At 40.2% G+C, this 23,233-nt stretch overlaps 2 protein-coding genes across 2 annotated transcripts; both read right to left on the bottom strand.

The window, feature by feature from the left end:
• Nucleotides 1-830: 830 nt before the first annotated feature.
• On the bottom strand, nt 831-7,279 carry ptger4a (prostaglandin E receptor 4 (subtype EP4) a). The gene is made up of 2 exons (XM_058071571.2): nt 6,301-7,279; nt 831-5,623 (listed from the first exon to the last, which is right to left on the bottom strand). Exons 1-2 carry the CDS (start codon nt 7,096-7,098, stop codon nt 5,105-5,107), a joined length of 1,317 nt encoding a protein of 438 aa, XP_057927554.2. The 5' UTR covers nt 7,099-7,279; the 3' UTR covers nt 831-5,104.
• A 6,562-nt stretch (nt 7,280-13,841) lies between these two features.
• On the bottom strand, nt 13,842-21,718 carry mrps27 (mitochondrial ribosomal protein S27). Its single transcript, XM_058070518.2, has 11 exons — nt 21,595-21,718; nt 21,263-21,340; nt 20,690-20,760; nt 20,551-20,609; nt 20,042-20,156; nt 19,519-19,597; nt 19,102-19,217; nt 18,919-19,021; nt 18,707-18,849; nt 15,924-16,082; nt 13,842-14,898 (listed from the first exon to the last, which is right to left on the bottom strand). The coding sequence occupies exons 1-11, from the start codon at nt 21,665-21,667 to the stop codon at nt 14,644-14,646; spliced, it is 1,251 nt and encodes a 416-aa protein (XP_057926501.2). The 5' UTR covers nt 21,668-21,718; the 3' UTR covers nt 13,842-14,643.
• Nucleotides 21,719-23,233: the final 1,515 nt, after the last annotated feature.

Here is a 23,233-nt window from a genome sequence, read left to right as displayed (position 1 = left end):
CTTTTTGTTCATGGTATATAATGACAGGTCAGAGGTCATGTTGTCGTCATGCTAGCATACATGTAATTCCTCAAGGTTTTATAATCATGACACAAATAACTTACAGACAGTTATTTAAGTCCTATCTGCAAATATGTTTTGCTCGATGTCAGCCATGTTTGTCAACCAATCCTGCTCAAATTTTACACATGTGCTTGTCGGTCCCCTAAAAGTGTGCACCAAATTTCATGATGATTCAGTTTTGTAGGGTACATTGTGCTATTTAAAAAATAACAACTTTTCTTCAATATTTTTTTGCTGCTAAAATTACATTATTTCTGCTCATCATATTACAAGATTATTTTCATAAAATTGTGACTTTTTTCATTAGAATAAGATTTTTATATTAATATTTTAACTTTATTATAGAGACATTTCTGCTGTTTTTCACTTTTTGTTAAAAAAATCACAAATATTTCAACTTTCTTCGTATAAATTGTAATATTTTGACATAATATTACGAAATATTTTGACTTTATTAAAGTTAACTTTTTCCCAAGCCTCATTGTCCAAAAATTACAACTTCATTCGTCGTTTTGTTTGTTTCTCATAATAATAGACTTAGAAAACATATTTTTTCTTTAATATTTCAACTTAATGCTAATACATTGACACTATTTATTCCTCATGGTAAACTACAACTTTTTTCTCTTAATATTTGGACTTTATTCTTGTAAAATTCCTGCTGATTTAAAAAGTATGTATTTGTACAATGGCCCTCGGGTCACATTTTGGACACCCCTGGCTTACACAAACACATACATACTGCAAGAGTTAAAGACATTAATAAATAATTGAAAAACATATTTAATAATACATCAAATTAAATATCATATACTGTACAAATGTGACAGGTGGGATTAATCATATATGCACAGACAGGAGTTGAAATGGTCCCCATATGACAATAATTGTGTGTGTTTAAACACTTTTAAATTTTTCTTACTTCCACTCAAGTATTTTGAAAGACAGTCCTTCACTGTGTCATAATCTGAATGTGTCGAATCTGTATCTGTATCTGGAAATGACACAAAAGTGGCAAAAAGTTGTAAGTGTAAAATGGATATTACAAAAAAATATTTACTATTTTTTACATTTTGACCAAAAAATAAATCTATACTATTTCTCAAGAGATGCATATTTACTATTCGCTAGAAATTACCAGGATCTGGAAATGGCTAATATTTGTCATTCATTTTTTTACAGTCATTTCCAGCTTGAAAAAATATTTACTCAAAATGTGAATAATTGTGTAATAATTGTAATAGAATCTATATAATATCCAATAATAACACCACAAAATGAGCCACTATTATTTTTATATATACGTTTTTTGTCTGCTATACATCATCAAGCAAGGTGGCGCTGTGCAAGACAGGTAATCAATTCCAAAAATGAAAGATAACCATCAGCAGTCGGCATAAAGTATAAATAATACATTCATATACATTTGACTTTTCCCAGTTCTTCCATGATGTAGGAATTAGTGATGTGCAGATCGATACTGAACTATCAATGCTTCCGATACCAGATAATGAAAAATTGTAACAATTTGGAGTCGCCAATTAACCTAGCATGTTTTTGGAATGTGGGAGGAAACCGGAGTACCCGGAGAAAACCCACGCATGCATGGGGAGAACATGCAAACTCCACACAGAGATGACCGAGGGTGGAATTGAACTCGGGTGTCCTAGCTGTGAGGCCTGCGTGCTGACCACTCGGCCGACGTTATTGAAATTAACCCCAAAAATTATTTCATTAATAAAAGATTTATGCTATGAAAAAAATTACTCGACAGGTGAATTTGCACAAAGTATCTGCATCGGATCGGAATCGCCGATAATCGGATTGGAAACAAAATCAGTGTTAACACACATCACTACTAGGAATGCAGGGAATGAGCATGAGAACATCCTAATTGTTAGTTCAGGCGGGTTATTGCCTTTAGAGCTGTGACTGGTGGTGCTACAACCTTCTCACAGAGAAGAATAACTCCATGAAACTCAATTTTTCACCTTTCTCCATCAAAAACTGAAATGAATGATAAAACACAGGAAAACGTCCACGCGAAGCACATACTGCACAGACCACATGTGGAAAACATTTGAAAACAGTCACTAATTAGGTGTCACATGTAGGAATCTTTTGTACCTTCTTCAGATATTTGAGATGAAATTTTGTGTCTACTCCAGCACAAAAAGGAACTACTGCACATTAGTCATGGAGCTGAAATAACACGTCCTTCCAAAAAAAAAAGAAAAAAAAAGTGCTGTCCAATAGAGTCCAAAACAAAGACAGCTCACAGCAGTATCACATTCACTGCTACTTCTACTGACCACAAGCTCATGAATCAGCTTGTCCCAAAAAATATTATTCCTGACGTCTTAACTCATCTACTTCAACTGGAAAGCTACCCAAATTTGATTGTCACAAGGTGGCCCAAAATAGTCAAAGATGTCTTTTCCCGTCACGGACACTTGAGTCACAAAGAAATGGGTCATTGATGTTGGAATAACATCAGTATTTTAAACACGATAATAAACCCAGCTCTTATTGTTGGAGATGTGTGAGGTAGTTCAGGGTCACAAAGCCTAATTCACAATCGTCCGTATATGTCCGTCAAGCTTTAAGGCAAAGTACAGTGGAACCACAGTTAGCATCCGCACCAGGTTGCTTGTTTTTTAAGTTAACAACGGAAATCTAAGGCAAATTTTGGCCTCTGTTTATATACACGTTCCGGTTAGCGTTATTGTGTTCTTAATGTCATTTAACAAATAAGCTAGCTTGCTAACATGGCAACCAGAACCAGAAGTCAGCTATGTAGCCTGTACAAAACAATTCCAATTACCCATAAATGACAAATGAAAGGGATAATTTAATATTTAAGGTTACTTTTACCTTCATTGAAGATGTGACTCACTCTGAGAGTGTTCCCAAAGACACAAGATGGGTAGTGAGACACAACACGGACACCATCTTTTGTTTTGACGTTCCGATTAGCGTTATTGTGTTCTTAATGTTATTTAACAAAGAAGCTAGCTTGCTAACATGGCAACCAGAACCAGAAGTCAGCTATGTAGCCTGTACAAAACAATTGTAATTGCCCATAAATGACGAATGAAAGGGATAATTTAATATTTAAGGTTACTTTTACCTTCATTGAAGATGTGACTCACTCTATGAGTGTTCCCAAAGACACAAGGTGGTAGCGAGACACAACACGGACACCATCTTTTGTTTTGTCATGAGTTATTTCCTGAATTCAATTCGGTTTAATAGTGTTTTGAAATATTGGCTCCATTTTTGGGTTTGGAGTTTTGGGTTAAACTCCAATTAACTCAAGAAATAACTTTTGGAAAAACAGGAAGGGGGTGTCTCGCTGCCACATGGTGTCTTTGGAACACTCACATCAAGAACTATGTCTTACAGGTAAAAATAACTTTCAATGTTCATTTATCCCTTTCATTCATCATTTATATGTATTTGGAACTGTTTACCGCAGTAAAACAACAAAATATGAAAATGTGTTTTGGCTTTCTGGAACGTATTAATTGGATTTCCAGTATATTATTTGTTATGGGAACAATCTATTCAGTTAGCATACGTTTTGGTTAGAGTTGAATCTTCTGGAAAAAAAATATGATACTAGTCAAGGTTCTCCTGTATTTGAACTAAACTTAACAGAGGGAATGATAACCTTTTAGTGAAAATTTGAACAGAGAAGCTTTACTAAGTATCCACTGAACAGTTTTCCCCTTGCTCCTTAATACAAATAAACAAAGAAGTAGCTTGCTAAACAACTAATTAGCAAACAAACGAGAGTTGACTCTGGTTCCTGAAACAAAGGAGCCTTCCTCTTCAGCCTGAATTCAAACGTTAGTGTTCCGTCCTTCTAAGGCTAACGTCGGAACCAGGAAATAGCCTGCTAATTAGCAAATAGGGAGACTAATAAACACAAATTCGGCAAATCACCTTTTCCCTTTTTGAGTTATGATGGAGTATCTTAAGGTACTTCAGAAAGTAGCCTGCTAGCTAACATACAGCCCCTGACTAAAAAATTCCAATGTACTTTCGTTATCCTCTTTAAACCAGGAAGTAGCCTTCTAATTAGCAAATAGGGAGACTAATGAACCTTTTCCACCTCACCTTTTCCCTTTTTGAGTTATGATGGAGTATCTTAAGATATACTTCAGAAAGTAGCCTGCTAGCTAACATACAGCTCCTGACAAAAAAAATGCAAATGTACTTTTGTTATCCTCTTTAAACCAGGAAGTAGCTTTCTAACTAATAAACAAACACTTTTACCCATATATATATATATATATATACAAATGTATTTATGTTATTTACTAATTTATTTTATTGATTTTGGAAATGATCTTTCCTTCCTATATACTAAAAAATGGTAGTCCCTTCATCTTACATCGCCTACCGTAAACCTGTAGGTTCCTTTCTATTTAATAAACAGATAATCAAGCACATTCTGCTGTTAGAGGAATTTATACTCTTTTTGTTGTGTGACTTATGAAGGAAATGTTACCAGTGCACCAACTCGGTAATGTTATGACCCCTTCGACAATCATATGGCATGTACCATAAACCAGGAAGTGGTGTGCAAGGTAATATAATAAAGTGCACACACAATAAAAACAAACTAGGCTCACTTTTGGTTTGTCTTTTTGCCGTAGACTCATGAAGGATCAAAATCAGAAATGGTGCAGTTCTGTGAACCGGGAAATGACCTGTTTAAGTTGGTTTAAATGTAACGTGTGCCCGGGCTCAAACACAGGAAATTCGGAATGGGAGATGAAAGCACTGACCGTTGGGGCAAAAGTCTGGACTAAGGCCAAGGTTGTGAGGTTTTACCAACGCCCACTTGCACAGCCGCACCGGCTGGCATCCGTTACATAAACCTTAATGGGACATTCATTGAAATACTTGGAAATTCAACATCCTGGGCCTTCTTGCTGTGCGGCAACAGCTGCTAAAGTGTTCATTGTTTGCAATGTTTTTCTTGACTGATTGACAGTTCCTGTTTTGAACTCGCCCTGTGGGGAGGGTTAAGTCAGATGCATTTCTCCTGAACCGTCTCAGTGCTGAGTGACACCTGTAATGCTGGGTCCTTCACTGGGGAGTCCTTAAACACATCGGTCCCCTCCCTGCCCTGCTCACAAGTCTTCGTCACCTGCAAGTGTCTCCATGTTGAAGACCAGGACAGCTTCTCTTCTTTGTGATAGCCACAACCAATGTGTGCCTCCTTTACCTGTGGGAGATGCAAGAAAGTCTGGCAAGTGATATCCTGAACTTCCAGTGAATTCGAGTCCTGCTTGGACGAGCACGGAGGAGCGGCGTCCTTGCAGCGTAAGCTTCCGTCGGTATGCTGCCTGCTCCTGGCGCCCATCTTGCAGAAAAGACACTTGATGTTCTCCACCAGTTGGAGGAGGACGGCCTTCCGCAGCAGGATGTAGATCCAGGGGTCGAGGATGGGGTTAAAGGAGGCGAAGCGAATGGCCGTCAGGTCGGGGTTCTTGTCCAAGCGCCGCTCTACTGGAGGCTTGTAGAGCTGATTCAAAAACACTTGAGCCTGCATAGACAAGATGGTGGTGTAATATCAAAAATGTGAATAGTGGAATGTCCAGAAATCCAATTTCCGACAATTCCTGCAAATTCCATGCAAATCCATTTAGAACTCTTCAAGTAATTTTGAACATTAACAGACAGATAAATGCGGTTGGCTGAGGTAATAAATATACAGACAGGTTATTTTTTAACCTTTATCTAAAATTAAAAAGTGGCCTCCTGCCTACTGCAATTGTCAGCATGCGGCCCTAAATGGAAAAGCTTTGTCTGTTAATGTGACTCCCTCCTCCTGCCAAGTCTCCCTGTCCTTTCTTCTGTGTGAAGTAGTCGTAATGCAAAGTTGTGTAGTTATTCTAAGAATTGCACTAATTCTGCCTTTCCACTGTGCAGTGTGACGGGTCCTGAGTTGAAGTAGAAATTTGTGCAAATGCATGTAAAGCTTGCTCTTGATCATGCAGTCATATATTCAGTATAATTATAATTAATGAAAGACTGTTTTCATAAGGGCGTTTTCTGAACAAGGGAACTTTAAATCCACAATACATTGATAGAAAACACTGAGATGTCATTAAAAACTAGGTAAAGCGGGACATTTTTACACAATAAAGCTATAATACGACAGGAATATATCTCATATCCAAAACAACATCGTGCGTAAATTGTGCGTAAAAGCCAACTTACAACCAGTGGGATGGAGCAGATAAGCACCACCGCCGAGGTGCCTATGAGCAGGATGACCATCTGGATCTCTGCTCCGGCAAGACGGCCGAAACTGCGCCCCCTTCTGCGCGGATCCACGTCGCGTCCGAGGTCAGTCCCCAGCGACGTCCTGCGCACGTATCGCCGGTGCATGCGTATGAGAGCCCCGCACACCAGCACGTTACACAGCACCGTGGCCAGGATGAGCACGGAGCTGAAGCCTGCGTACATGAAGTTAAACGCCGCGTCGCTCGTCTTGTTGCTCCGCCACTCCAAGAAGCACCACGTCTGCGGGTACTGCTTCTGGACTCGACCGAAACCTGCCATGGGCAGGGCGCAGAAGAAGGCATTGGACACGTAGATAGCCAGGAGGGTCAGCCCGGCCAGCTTCTGGTCCACATAGTCATTGTAAAAGTAGGCATGGTTGATAGCCATGTACCTCTCCACGGACATGGCGCAGATGATGCTGAGGCCAGCCAAGGAGAAGAAGATCATGGTGAAGCCAAAGTACTGGCACAGAGGCTCCCCTCCCGGCCAGGACCCCTTCACGTAGGTGGCGATGGTGACCGGGCTGGCCAGCAGGGTGCCGAGGAGGTCGGTGACAGCCAGCCCGCAAACCAGCGTGTAGAACGTGGTCTCCTTCTGCTCTTTGCGGGACTTACACAGCACCACGATAGCGATGACGTTCCCCACCACCCCGAAAATGAACATGATGGACGGGATAGTGGGGATCATAGTGTGCCCCGTCATGGACTGCTCGCTCGTGGTGGTCTCCATCATTCACAAGCAGTCACTGGACATTAACTTTCTCGACACGCCGGAACCTCCACCACTTCTTCCTTGGAGAACATTGTTTGAGAAAAAAAAGTCCAATAGCAGTTCAAAATTGCACTAAAAGAGGAGAACATCCATTATCTGAGCAGGACTGAGAGATGAATGAGAGCACTACACTGCCGCGATTCGTGTTCATTCAAAGCTTCCAGTCCCTCCCACAGCCCTCAAGCCAAATCATTAGGAACCCCTCCCACATGTGGTGTTCACGTCGGCTTAAATGTTGGTGTCAGGAACTATAGGATTGTCTACTTAATTTTTTTTTGCCTACAAAATAGTCTGTCCCCAAGAGCACAGGATTTTTCTCTTAAATCAACATTTTACAAGTATTAACTCTTCTAAGTGTAAAGATAAGTTAACCACTGTATGATAAACATTTAAAAACTGTGTGATTTAGATTGATGATTGCGCCTGGGAGGCAAGTCCCTTCATTTAAGGACAAAATACAGCTGTTATGATTTAAACCAGGGGTCTCAAACACACGGCCCGCGGGCCAAATGTGGCCCGCAGGACACTAGAAGCCCCCGCCTTGATATGAAAGTTTAATGTTAGTGTGGCCCGCGCAAGTTTGATATGGATGCTGTATGGTATCATGTACCCAGAAAAAATTATTACGTTTGATTAATGTTTATGTTAAAGGTTAAATAACTATTAATAGTTATCCTCCCTATCCATGTGGAAGTGGTAAGGTTTTGGCTATTTAAGTTTAAAGGAAATAACTTATATTTATTTATTTATATAGGAAATAACTTTATTTATTTATTTATTACTGATTGATTGATTTTCTTTATTCTTGATTTGTTTATTTATTTTTCATCTAGTAGAAAAATAAAAAGTAAGATATTTGAGAACAGTGGAATGTTTTATCAGAGCTTTTCTTGTAGAAAATTGGAACCAAAGTGAAGTTTTTTTAAATTTTTTTGTTTTTAATAAATGCGTTTTTTTGTATTTTTTTTAAAACCTGATGCGGCCCAGTCTCACCCAGACCCGAGCTCCAGTGGCCCCCAAGTAAATTGAGTTTGAGACCCCTGCTTTAGACGTTTTGTACTTAGCAGCCAGGAGTCAGGGGTCTCCAATGTGCGGCTCGGGGACAGTTAGCAACCCAGAATGATTTAAAAAAATGTATTGGTCTGTGGCATATTCTAAAAATACTGTCAAACAAGAAACCTACAAAACAACAACAGCAAAACTGAAGTGAACACGTTTTGGTCAAATTCTGAGCAACAGTATCCGAAAGATATTTAAGAATTGCAGCAGATTTCAAAGTGTGACGCAGGTCTCCTCTGGGAGGTGCTGGAAAACTTAATGGAGGGTGCAGCAGCTTGAGAAAATTAGACAGAAGCGTCTGTTTAAAACCTTTAAAGTAACCTTTTACTATGTTTCAAGGTGGAATAAATTGATTTTAGTGATTTTTTTAGTGATTTTTTTTCCAGAAAATCATTACTAGGAACAAGGGTAGGCCTATGAGGGGACGCTAATATTAAACACTACATACTGAATGACCTACATTTTGTAGTCTCACATAATGAGATGCATCTGACGTCTGTTTTATTTATTCACTCCTTCCTGACATCATTTTAGCCACAACCGCCTCATTGACTGCAGGTGAAGGACGAGACGTTTCTTGTATGTGGCCATGCCCTCATAAATAAACTACCTCAGTCATCTATCCTACTAGTATGCCAGGGGTCCTCAATAGGCTGCCCGCCAAAGCTTTTCATTTGGCCGGTCAAACATCATCTAAATAATGTAAACCATTCATTCTAACTAGACATGCTAATTCTTCCACTCCTCAGAGGACAACAGCGAGGCGTATGTGTCACAATGAAGCAGCAGTAGAAGAACTCAACTCACATTTAAACAATTACAGTGCTATATCCTATAAAAATAAAAACAAGAACAGGAGACACTGAAATTTGGACCCATGCAAGACTCTTGATGTTAGCGGCTTGCTGTAGTACAGGTAATACGAGACTGCTAACACTGACAGATGATCTTGCAAGGTCCACATAATATTGTGTTCTATGGCTAGATATGGAACATACCAAACATGGAACATACCAAAAGAAATACTGTATTAGACTCCTATCTTTCATCATCTATTTTTTCTGTTGTTTCAGCAGTAAAACATAAGTAAGTTTCAGGAATATATCAGTTCCCAACTAAAAATAAACCCAACTTTTGTGAAAAAATACATTTCAAATACCCAAAATACGTCAGCTTCAATATCTAAACAGCTATACCAAAATAAACAACACAAAAGGGGTTGTTTTGCATCAAAAATAATTTATTTACAGTATAACGGCATGAACTATTTAGAATTTTCACATTTGGAACTGAACTGTGTGTGCAGGTTTCCCTATAATGCTTAACCTTCAGTATGCTACACTGTTCCACACTCTCTCGCATCCTCCTTTCTGTCATGTGGCCGTGCCTACATTAAAACAGGAAGCCCGGAATCCAAATAAATGCAGCTGAATAGGCGCAGATTCTGGAAGAATGAGAAAGCTTTCTGCGCTGGTTATCGTGTGTAGCTGCTCTATGAATCCAAAACTCAATACAAAGGGACAAAAATGAGCATAGTCGTTGCATCATCACCTCTTTTTGCCTCTTGTGCAAAAAAACTTAAAAAACATCGAAATACGTTGTTGGTTTGAGTGTTGGCAAAAAAGGTATGAATACATATTTGCTATGTAAAGAGTTAAGCTTTGTGTTCATTCATTCATTTTCTAATGCTTATCCTCACAAGGGTGGCGGGCGTGCTGGAGCCTAATTCCAGCTGTCTTCGGGCGAGAGGCGGGGTACACCCTGGACTGGTTACCAGCGAATCACAGGGCACATATAGACAAACAACCATTCACACTCAAATTCATAACTATGGACAATTTGGAGTCGCCAATTAACCTAGCATGTTTTTTGGAATGTGGGAGGAAACCGGAGTACCCGGAGAAAACCCACGCATGCACGGGGAGAACATGCAAACACCACACAGAGATGGCCGAGGTTGGAATCGAACTTTGGTCTCCTCGCTGTGTGACCTGTGCGTTAACCACTTGTCCACCATGCTGCATATGCTTTGTATTATAGGTGACAAATGAGTATAACATCTAAATAGTAATGTACTTTTGATATTTACTATGTCCCTCCTGACGTGGACTGAACAGCGCTGGTGTTGAAAGAGTACTTTAGCCTCAAAGACCCAGACCTTGACTCTCGTGACTTGACGTCATCAAGCTCTTGGAAAACAAACTTTTTGTGTTCTTTGTTGCCAGGTTGAAAACAGTGGGCACAGCGTGTGTGACAATACACTTACTTTCCATTAAGGTGTAGGCGACATACAAACTGTGTTGCGTAACGTGGGAGTAATGATGAAAAATTGTATGAAGTCAGAATCCTGTGTATGTACTGTATGTCTGTCTTGGTTTGAGCCTTTACAGAATGCACTGAAAGCAGATTTGGCTGATTAGACCCTCATGAATGTGCTTTTCCTGGATTTGTGTGTTGAAGTCAGATAACCTGCAGCACGCTGGTACTATGCGCTATAGCTGAAAAATAAGCAGTGTTCCTGTCAATACTTGCTACTTTTGTTTCTTTGGGGGCAGAGAAAGGAAACATTGCGTTTTGTTTAATTCCTGCTCCAAACAATGCCTACATTGTATCACGTCGCCATAACGGTTTATTGCAAAATGAAAACTAAAAAAGGTGTCAGCGACTCCAAATGCAGGTTTTTTTCAGTTCCAACTGCTACGTGCACAGCTCGGAGTCACTCCCTGTTTTGGTTGGAAGCTAGGTGTGAACCGTTGCTTTATCATCCGATATCTTGTTTTGGCCGCAGGCTTTTTGATTCGGAAAAAAAACATCATCATCATGCTGCGGAGAGTAAAAAGAAAAAAAAAGATCTCCGAGGGCAAGCACGGACAGGCCCAATTTCCCGCTTGGATTTAAGAACGCAGTGTGTGCACGTAGGAACCTGCATTTTGAAGGTCTGAGTCTGACATGCGTTAAAAGCAAGACATGACGTTCATGTTGAAGTAAGCCCCATAAGCCTCTGATGAAATCACACCCGACTGGGGAACAAACGGCTGGGTCACTCCCAAAATATTTTACATTCTCCATAGACGAACATTTTGATTACACGGTATTGAGTGATTAACTCGATGAGCATGTTAAACAATCACACAATTAAGAACTATTTTATATCACCCAAGTGAAACATGTCAGCCAATAATACAAATAAGTGATGTGCAGATAGTGTTTGTGTCTCTATTTAAGTCCCTGTGCATATGTATGACTGTTCGCTAGAGCCATAATGCTGCTAATTATTAACTCTACTCCGCATTAGGGGCAATTTATTAACAGGACCAGAGGCTCTGGTTATTCAAAAAACAGGATGTTGTTTTGCTAATAATGTTTGTTTTGAGACGTCTTTCCCTGCATATAAATTGTTGTTACTATAATAATACAAAAATACGTTGTCATTATTTTGGCTTTTAGATAAAGCGGTAATGATTTTCCTTCAAATAGCTTGAAAATTATTTTGAGAGCAGACTGGCTTTGTCGTCGCCATGGCAACCTCAGACCTGCAGCATTTGAGGCTTGTACATTAATATTGCTGGACCAGCCAATGCTAATTTGAACGTTTATTTCAAGACATGTTGTTATAAGACATACAAGTACTGCTAGAGCTTAGCTTCTTTAGCATTATCCAAAAAGCATGTAAAAAAATAATGTAAAAGAGTGGCAAATAAAACCATACATTCACCAAAATATATGTCAGTAAAAACAAATGTGATGATTTGGACCCCACATGAGTTTTACACAATTATACAAAGCAATAATAAGATAACTGTACAAAGTTAGGTTGATGCAAAATGGTGGCAAATAAAACCTTGCACTCTTCAAAATATATGTCAGTGATCACAATCGTGATGATTTGGACACCACATGATTTTTACATAATTACCTTAAAGCAATGTCACATCATACAAAGCAATAAAAAGATAACTGTACAATGTTAAGTTGATGTAAAATAGTGGCAAATAAAACCATGCACTCAAAATATTGTATGTGTCAGTGATAACAACTGTGATGATTTGGACACCAAATAATTTTTAGATATCATACATCATCAACTTTGGCCTATAACCATCTTAGCTTCTTGTGTTGCAGCTGGTTAAAAACTTCTGTTAGAAACTAAACAGAAGATGTTCAAAGTATTTCCAATGTTACTTAATGCAGGTGATGGTGGTGGACGCCAAAGGTAACGATTGTTATTGGATTTCCAATAAGTTCCTGTACGCCGTCAATATTATCTGTGTAGCAGAAATTGTGTGCATATTTTGTAAACAGCACATCAGTAACAACCTCCACTGCAAACCATTTTACAGGATGGAATTACAGTTAGAAGGAACCTATTAAGGTCACTTTTGGGCCTTTGTAGTGAGTTGTCCGCTACACACAATAACCCGCACAGAAAGCTTTCTAGATCTTCCAGAATCTGCACCTATTCCAGCTGTGTTTGTGCTTGGACTTGTGCTTACCGCCTCCGGGCACACCCACTCCACTGTGATTGGTCCCACTCAGCTCCTGTAGTTTGTACCCGCCATGCCTAAATAAGGAAACTCTCTGAAACAGAACATTCAGAAAACTTCCCAGACTTCTTTTAAGGGTCACTTCCAAATATGAAAACCTCATTATCTGAAACTTTGCCATTGTTTAACACAATACAGCATTTTAACAACTTTTATAGGTCAGAAAAGCGGAAAAAGCACTAATATCAGAGCCCATAAAACTGTGATATTCCGGTCAGGTTTTTGTGTCCTTTTCCAACCCCCAACAATCCAGGATTAAATCATCAATATTCATTTTATCCCTATCACGAAATAACCACTCAATTTTCATTTTAACATCTCTGCAGTTTTGGAGAATGTGGTAAAAATTGTGGCGAAAATTGGTAGAAATAAGTCCTTACATGTTTCATGTCTTTTTCTGCTTCTTCCTGCAAACAACATTTGAATTAAAGATTAAGAATTATTAGATGCTGTGATTTCAGTCCTATCTTCAATCTGGTCATCGGTGTTCCCCACAAGCTCCGGCTTTTTTTTTTGTTTTGATTTGGACGAGCTGTATTGGTTCTTCTAAAATCAAGGTGATTAAATGATGACATGACATTACAATGGTGTGAAGTCATCAGGTTAGTCATTGGATTTTGATTTTTACAAGTAATACATGCAGCGCTGCTCCTTCATGTTAGGTGGATGGAGGGAAAACATTACATCATAACTACATGTTGGTCAGTTATTCCAAAAAAAATTAACGTATAGTATTGAAAGGTCATGAGTAATACCGGAAACTCAAACAATATAAAGTGCTCTGAAAAAAAGGCTTCAAATTGAATTAAATAAATGAAACTTAGATTACAAATAAATTATATTATATATTTTTTTCCAATGTGCACACATAATGAATGAGAGGCTAAATCCAATTCCCAATTATAACCTCTTGCTTGTCTGATTCATTGCTATATATTGAATAAATGTGCAATAAACCCCTGTCAAGACAAATGCCATGCTCATCTCCTTGCAAACAAATAAGACAGACAAAATAAACATGATTGCTAATCGGTTTAAAAAGGGAGTACATGAAGCAGTTGACCTTGTTGAGAAATGAAATATGCAGTGGCCACAATGGGGTCAGCTAGACCTCAACACTTTAGTTACATGACAACAAAAATCAGCAAAACGAGACAGAACATGATGTACAGTGCTGAAGTCTTGATAAGAAAGTGCTGGCTCCCTGGTTAATATGTCTAACCAGCTGGAATATCAGCTGGCAAGACAATTTCCTGGTGCAGTGAATGTCTCACGGTAGCACACAGGGGTCTGTATCCAAGCTGATAAAAACATCCGTTTTCTCTCCTATTTATTTAGCTTTTTCCCTCCGCCCAGGGCCATGTGAATCAGCAGATGATGCAACCGTGGTTTTAAGAGACACTACTGTGGAAAAGTCTTAGAGGACAACATGATGTATCATTATTTCTGAGTCTTTGAACACAATCTAAGTTGAGTTGCCCCCCCCCCCCCCCCCGACAGGATTTCTTATCATTCAACATCTAAGCAGTTGAAGCTTCTGTCACCAAGTCAAGCGCTTCATGTTTTATACAGGTAGCGTCGCCTTTCTGGCTTCATCGTGCCCCTGTGTGTATGCATGCATGTTATCAACACCATATAATGCGTTCACTGTGTTTACTGCTCATAAATGAGTCCCTATGCAAGGGAAGAACTCCCTTTTTGCAGATTAGTTATCAGCAAATTCTTCAGAGCAATACCCTTTTCTTTACCCCTGTGAGAAAACTCCCCAGCACACGGGAAAAGCAATGGGAGGATGTGATCCCAACATTTTTTTTCCTACTCATGACAAACAGGTCACACAATGGACACCACTAATTACATTTTAGCCCACAAAAAATGCACATATTCATATTATTAACATAACTTATTGCGCCTGCTGGAGTTCTGCCCTGGCAATCAGACGCTGCCGATTCTCCTCCTCTGCCTTTTTCCACATCTCCTGTTCCCTTTGGATCAGCTGCCTCCTCTCAGCCTCCCAGGTTGGCAGCATACTCTCGTACTGATCCAGGTCTAGTCTCTCGGCAGAAGGGAGCTGCTGCTTGGCTAGACTGGTCACCAGTGACCGGAAGGTGACCTCAGAGTCAACTTTTGCTCCAGCTTCCAGCTGACTGATCAACTCCTAGAGAGGCAAGAATCATAGTGAGGTTGGAAACAACAATGCAATGGGACATAACACATTTTAATCTACATATATGAAAACATTGGTTGGTGTCAAACCCATGTTACACTTGCTCTACTGTTGTTTACAATGCATCAGGGATGTTGTTCCTTAACACTATTACAACACTGGTGCTAATGCTGCTGTGTTGTGCTCCCACATTCCAAAACCATGGAAATTGTCCATAGGTATGAATGTGAGTGTGAATGGTTGCTAGTCTATATGTGCCCTGTGATTGGCTGGCGACCAGTCCAGGGTGTACCCCGCCTCTCGCCCGAAGACAGCTGGGATAGGCTCCAGCATACCCGCGACCCTACTGACAATAAGCGGCATAGAATATGAATGGATGTGAATGTGCTGAGTAATACTTGTTTATAAATGATCAGGTGGTCAAAACAAAGCAACACTTTCCTTTCACATTCTCGCACACTCCAAATTCATTCACTCATTCATTTTCTAAAGCTTATCCTCACGAGGGTTGTGGGGGTACTGGAGCCTATCCCAGCTGTCTTCAGGCAAGAGGTGGGGTACACCCTGGACTGGTCGCCAGCCAATCACAGGGCACATATAGACAAACAACCATTCACACTCACATTCATACCTATGGACAATTTGGAGTCGCCAATTAACCTAGCATGTTTTTGGAATGTGGGAGGAAACCGGAGTACCCGGAGAAAACCCACGAATGCACGGGGAGAACATGCAAACTGATGGCCGAGGCTGGAATTGAACTCGGGTCTCCTAGCTGTGAGGCCCACGTGCCAACCACTTTTCACCGTGCAGCCGCACTCCAAATTATTAATGTAAAATAAATTAGGTTATTCAAATGTCTGAAATGACACAGTCTTCGTGGTTTACATACATAAATGGTAAGTATAACTTCATTTATAGCTTATATAAACAGATCTGACTCCATGGTGTTTGCATTGTAGTAGTGCTTTACTTACCCACTTAACGCTATACTGTGTAATTGTGACAATTCTTACCTTGAATCTGCTCTCATATTTGGACAGTTTTTCTCTTTCCGCCTGATCATCTTCATCGACGGTTTCCAGTTTCTGCTCGTCCTCCTTGTCCGACTCATCTCCAGACGAGTCAGAAGACACTGAAGACAGTTGTTGCAGCACCACACTCACAAAATCCAACTATAAAAAGGCAAGAAAAATCACATTTATCATCATAGACATAACTGTAATAAAATCCTGATAGCTGTGTGGGACATTTGCCAGCTGAACTCTTCTTCCTAATGAAAGCAAAAGGATCTACGTGAGACCGGAGGGACAAGGACATTCTGGATGCAATATGTCCTATGTGTCCTGGGGTGCTATGTTATTGTCTGTCACAGCGTGTTTGGCCTATTGTGGCGGGGATGCTCACAGACACTGCCGGTTGCTCCAGGCCCTCTCAATATCTCATTAGAAAAAGGCTGGATTATCAAACAGGATTAAGGAGGCACCTCATCCGACTGTGGCTGCATGATGCATGTGAAATAACAATGTAACAGCATGTGTGTGTCTGCAGATGAAGACCATCTGTATCACGTCCTCCAGAAGATGAGGATGCTGCTAGGAAGGCTGCACAATGATGTGCTGATAAGATCCACGGGAGAGAACCAGAGAGCATCCAGGTGCTTTCAGGTGTTGACCTATAATTGAGTTTCACCCTAAATAGCACAGATCACCTACAATATCCCACCAAAATGAGTACCCCAAGGTTTCAATAACCATTATTATTACAGTATGTCTTCAAGTAGTCAGTGTACAGCTTCTATAGCAGTATATTGACTTACTATGCACTGAAAGTGACTCGACCCAAAGCCATTATTGTCTCAATATCTGGCAAGTGAGGACAATAAAACCCGTTTATTTTGATGCCCCTCGGACTGGCTGACAAACGCGGTTGCTGAGATAACTGAAATCCAAACCGAAGCCATTGCTTGAACATTTACTTGTGACTTTTACCAGACATAAGGAGAATGAGCCGTAATACAAAATTTAAAAAAAAAATGTTTACTTCAGTTTTTCCTGTTTGTGCATATTTTTTATTTAGATTCTTCCATCGACATACAGTGAAGAAAATAAGTATTTGAACACCCTGCTATTTTGCTATTTCTCCCACTTAGAAATCATGGAGGGGTCTGAAATTTTCATCGTAGGTGCATGTCCACTGTGAGAGAGATAAACTAAAAAGAAAAATCCAGAAATCACAATGCATGATTTTTTAACAATTTATTTGTGTGATACAGCTGCTAATAAGTATTTGAACACCTGTGTATCATCTAGAATTCTGACCCTGAAAGACCTGTTAGTCTGCCCATTAGAAGTCCACCTGCACTCCATGTATCATCCTGAATCAGATGCACCTGTTTGAGGTCGTTAGCTGCATAAAGACACCTGTCCACCCCATACAATCAGTAAGACTTTAACTTGTAACATGGCGAAGACCAAAGAGCTGTCCAAAGACACCAGAGACAAAATTGTACACCTCCACAAGGCTGGAAAGGGCTACGGAGCAATTACCAAGCAGCTTGGTGAAAAAAGGTCCACTGTTGGAGCTATCATTAGAAAATGGAAGAAGCTAAACATGACGGTCAATCTCAATCGGAGTGGAGCCCCATGCAAGATATCACCTCGTGGGGTCTCAATGATTCTAAGAAAGGTGAGGAATCAGCCCAGAACTACACGACAGGACTTGGTCAATGACCTGAAAAGAGCTGGGACCACCGTTTCCAAGGTTACTGTAGGTAATACACTAAGACGTCATGATGTGAAATCATGCATGGCACGAAAGGTTCCCCTGCTTAAACCAGCACATGTCAAGGCCCGTCTTAAGTTTGCATATGACCATTTGGATGATACAGAGGAGTCATGGGAGAAAGTTTTATGGTCAGATGAGACCAAAATAGAACTTTTTGGTCATAATTCCAATAAGCGTGTTTGGACGAAGAAGAATGAAGAGTACAATCCGAAGAACACCATCCCTACTGTGAAGCATGGGGGTGGTAGCATCATGCTTTGGGGGTGTTTTTCTGCACATGGGACAGGACGAGTGCACTGCATTAAAGAGAGGATGACTCGGGCCGTGTATTGTGAGATTTTGGGGAACAACCTCCTTCCCTCTGTCAGAGCATTGAAGATGGGTCGTGGCTGGGTCTTCCAACACGACAACGACCCGAAGCACACAGCCAGGAAAACCAAGGAGTGGCTCCGTAAGAAGCATATCAAGGTTCTAGCATGGCCCAGCCAGTCTCCAGACCTGAACCCAATCGAAAATCTTTGGAGGGAGCTCAAACTCCGTGTTTCTCAGCGACAGCCCAGAAACCTGACTGATCTAGAGAAGATCTGTGTGGAGGAGTGGGCCAAGATCCCTCCTGCAGTGTGTGCAAACCTGGTGAAAAACTACAGGAAACGTTTGACCTCTGTAATAGCAAACAAAGGCTACTGTACCAAATATTAACATTCATTTTCTCAGGTGTTCAAATACTTATTTGCAGCTGTATCACACAAATAAATTGTTAAAAAAATCATGCATTGTGATTTCTGGATTTTTCTTTTTAGTTTATCTCTCTCACAGTGGACATGCACCTACGATGAAAATTTCAGACCCCTCCATGATTTCTAAGTGGGAGAAATAGCAAAATAGCAGGGTGTTCAAATACTTATTTTCTTCACTGTATATATATATATAAATATATATTATGATTGGTGGTGGCATTGTCTGGGGCTGCATGAGCACTGCAAGTACTGGGGAACTGCGATTCATTACTTACAGAGTCTTTGGGCAGTTTGACATCACCGGACGATGCGGTGACGTACTCCATGATAGCCAGCGCTCGGCCCAGATAACCTCGTGTCCAGAGAAGAGGCATGCCTTTGAACGCAGCGTGGATGCCGTTCTGCATCTCCACCTTGCCTAAAATTGAACAGAACTGCAAACTAATCACTGAATCAGCAGAAAACCAAAAAGCATGTACTTGCGCACCTAGCAGAGTGTTTCCCAGCAGCTGAGCAGCGAGGCCGACGCTGTTGTCTTGTTTGAGGCCACAAATAAGCAGCGACGCTCCCAATGCTCTCTCTTCTGACACCTTCGTGCACGTCAAGTCACTTGTATAGTCATTTGTCTATGTTTTTCATAACAACACCTCCCGCCTTGTGTTTCACTTACAGTGAGTTGAGGTGCAGTTGCTAGGTAACTGCCAAGAGCATACAGCGACAGGATCTGGGTGGAGGAAAGGTCAAAGGACTCCTGGAGCATCACCTCTTCCACCACGGAGAATGCGCCTAAAAAAAACAGCCACACAATGTGTTCATTCATTTCAATGCTATACATTTAAAAAGGACAGTCCCTAGCCATTTTGGGGTTTCACTCTCATGAAATCAGATTTTGTGGTTGAATACGAGGTATTTTTACTCAAAGCAAATGAATATTGAAGTTAATGTCACATGTTTTTCATTTTCAAGCATAAAAATGTCAAATCAAATTAAAATACAAATATAAGGCATTCAAAAGATGCATTTAAAGACACTGATATCGTATTCCATACAAGGAGAATTTTTTAAGTGACTCATTAAAAAGGCTTACTTTTTAGGTCCTCATCTTTCAGGTAAGAATCTATAAGCAGGTTGAAGGTGAAATTATCAGGGAAAATTCCGTACTGGACCTACAACAAACATACACAATATTATTCATTCACATTAAGACAATATTACACTCAGGGAACTTATGACCACAGCCAAACCTTAAAGGGGACCTATTATGCTCATTTTTAGCTGCTGTATTTAGTTGTGGACTCCTATAGAGCAGCTACACACAATAACGCACTCATAAAACTTTCTAGATGTTCCAGAATCTGCACCTATTCCAGCTGAATTTCCAAAACGTTCTGTTTTAATTTATTCCACCCATGACTTGTCTCTGGGCACGCCTACTCCGCTGTGATTGGTCACAGCGAGCTTGTAAAGCTTATACCCTGGCATGCCCATATAAGGAAGTCCTGCTCACTGTGACATTACAGAGAGAACTCTCTGAAACCGAACGTTCAGGGCCATCCCAAACTTCTTACAGGGCTCACTTCCAAATGCTCACTGCCAAATACCCTTTGTACCTTGTTTTTAAGTGTGTGCAGAGCCTTATCTCTGGCGCCATGTTTAAAACACTGTCTGATCCAGCTGTGAATAGTCCAGTCTCGAAGGTACCAACAATTTGGACTGTGACGAAACCTGGAAAACGACAAAAGGTGTTTGTTTTATTTTTTAATCATAACCAATTGATAAACCGACATTCACATCCATCTGAGATAAACAGCTGAATGTACTTATTGGGAGTGGTAATCACAAAATAGCTATCGAAGCCTCAATGGTCACCAAAAGGTCAACATGTGAATGATAGTGAAACATTTCAAATGTCATAATCACTAGAGTGGAAGCAGATTCCAATGTAAGAAGTAAACAGGAAAAGTCTGGAGTTGCGCAGAACAAAGAAAAACATGACTGTGTCCAACGTAAAAAAAAACAACCCTAGACATAGCAAGTAAACAGAAAATACATTACAGAGAATTGGGAAAAAGATACAACAGCACACACAAAAAGCAATCGTGAGCTTGACTCGTCTTACTTGTAAAGATAGTACTCTGCTTGGTCAATCTCCTCACGGCATGATATGTTGTCGACAAACTGAAAAACACACAAAGAATTAAATCGCGACTCAATAAGACTCAATAATAAAACCAATACGAGGTACATGAGAAGCTCACCTGTGACATTGTCAGAGAGCTGACTGGGAGATTCCGCTCATATATTCTGTCCATGTTATTGGCCAGGACAGCTATTTGTTTTTTTGGGAGGGGGGGAGGGGTGAAAATGACAAAAACAATCATAAAAGGTGAGCTATATGAATTTGATATGATTTATGAAGTGTACACAGTGTGGTTATTGGATTCATGATATTTTGGGTAATAGAGGTGAGCTACTCAAAATCAAGTAGCAAGCAACCTGTAGGAGACAATTGCTTTAAAGTGACAAAAACAATGACTGTAGAACTTCATTGCCCGCTTGTGGTCATCACAAGTATTGCATCATCAAGTAATTAACAGAGTATGAGGTTATCCACATCATTAACACCACCTTATAGTACACAGTGTTTATATACTATATCACAAAATAAGCACATTCACACACCGACTAGAACAATATGTAACTCTTGGGGGTTTGTTTTCAGCAGCCTATGACATAAGACCATAATGTACATACGTGGACCATAGAACCATATATAGGACTAAGTCGTGTTATATGTGATAGAATAGGAGCATTGCTGTTTACAATCTCACCCAAATTCTGAGGGTCCTTCTCTCTGGCCTCCCATGCTTTGGTGTCTGAATAAGCTGTGGAAAGTAACCATCTTCTTGCTGCAAACAAATATAAGCATTAGAAAACAGATAGAGTGCTGCAAAGGTGACTATTTCCCCATATATACGATAATTAAAGCACAGCAGTAACAAGAGTGTAACGATGCTAGCGGTGGATAGCCAACAAGTGAAGCTGACATTCTGCTCTTCTAGCCTCCAACATTAAAACCATGCAAAAACTACCACAGTCACATTCATGTAAGCTCTCACAATTAAACAAGGCGTTAATTAAAGCAACTTAGCCGTGAACATACCAGGAAAAGAGGATGATAAATGTTTAACTTTGACAGCAGCAGTCAGGCAGCGTTTAAACATGGAGGCGGCCATCTTTGGACGACAACACTTCCGATTCTGAGCAGGGGTGCATGAGGTACTTTTTCGATGATACGTCCGATTTAAACCAAAATCCGTGATTATCTTTAGTACATTAATTTAACCGTACATTAGGAAATACAAGTTTAGCTAATAATCTCGCACTTAACTATGTAACATGGAGAATATTTAGGAGTACGATAAACATATCCCCTTAGATTGTTCTCTTCAGTAGGGCTAACACAAAGACAATAGAGGGCGCTGTGTACGTAAGAAAATGCACTTTGCAGTCCTACTGTCATATGAATGGCCACCCGATCATGTGAACTTTTATACAATTATTAACAACAGAGTTTGTTGCCTTGTCCTGATGTACTACCCATATTTTTTGCAAGATTTAATAATTTTAGCATAGCAGGTTTGTGCGCCTTGTGTGGCCCTCTGCTATAAACACACAAAGCTCCTTGGCTGGGTGTCAATGGAAGTGACAGGTTGAGCCAGGGGTGGGGCAGTTTAGTTTAAACAAAACGAGGAAGACTTTTTTACAACTCTCCCGTTGTAAGTGGCAAAACAGGAAGCCTTTACCTGCACAGCATGCAAGTCAAAGGAAAGAAATACTTGATGGATGAAGGCGCAAAATGTAAATATTGTTATGCGAGCACATTTCTGTTGCTTGCGTGCATGATGAGCTTGTTAATGGATGTAAACACAGGAGGCAAAGGCAAAATTTTCCGACACTAAATTGCATTTTATCAGCAATAGTACATACATATGCAAGCGGCAAGGCTATTCAACTAAATTGTTTTGGGGGCCATGCACATTTACAAAAAGTTAAGGATTTAGGAGGTCAAACGTCTTCCTTCATTATTAACCTTATTTTGCAGGAATGTGTTGCTATATTTTTAAGGACATACTGCTAAAAGGCAAGGCCAGATATGACGGGGGCACTCTGTCAAAAACACTAGTCAAAGATCCTCTATTGTTTTTACGCACCTGTTGCAAGAGATCTAGTCGAAGATCCTCAATATGACAGGAGCACTGTGTGTTGTTTTTAAGAACATACTGCAATAAAACTAGTCAAAAATCCTCTATATGACAGGAGTTCTCTGCTGATTTTATGGACCCACTGTGAAAAGACTAGTCAAAGATCCTTTATACGGCAGGAGCACTCTGTTTTTAAGGACCTGCTGCAAGAGAACGAGTCAAAGATCCTCGCTGGGACAGAGTCATTGCATTGTTTTTATTGACCAAAACTACAAGTCAGAGATCCTTTACAGTACATACAGTAACAGGACTCTTGTTTTTAAGCAGCCACTGCAAACACACTAGTCAGAGATCCTCTATAAAACAGGAGCACCCTGCTGTTTTTAAGGAGAGGTGTCAAACATCATCTCTATGATAGGAGCACTCTGTTTTTAAGGACCTGCTGCAAGACAGCTGGTAAAAGATCCTCTGTATGACAGAAGCACTCTGTTTTTTTTAAGTACCCGCTAGAAAAATGTTACTCAAAGATCCACTACATGTCAGTAGCTCACTGTTTTTTTTGTTTTTTTTTTAAGGTCTTGCTGCAAAAATACGAGT

This window comes from Doryrhamphus excisus, linkage group LG3 (genome assembly GCF_037039965.1).
Source record: "Doryrhamphus excisus strain RoL-2023G ecotype Guam linkage group LG3, RoL_Dexc_Guam_v1.1, whole genome shotgun sequence".
Lineage (NCBI taxonomy): Eukaryota > Metazoa > Chordata > Actinopteri > Syngnathiformes > Syngnathidae > Doryrhamphus > Doryrhamphus excisus.
The sequence above is the reverse complement of the archived record's forward strand: the minus strand, read 5'-3'. Positions and strand labels throughout refer to the sequence as shown.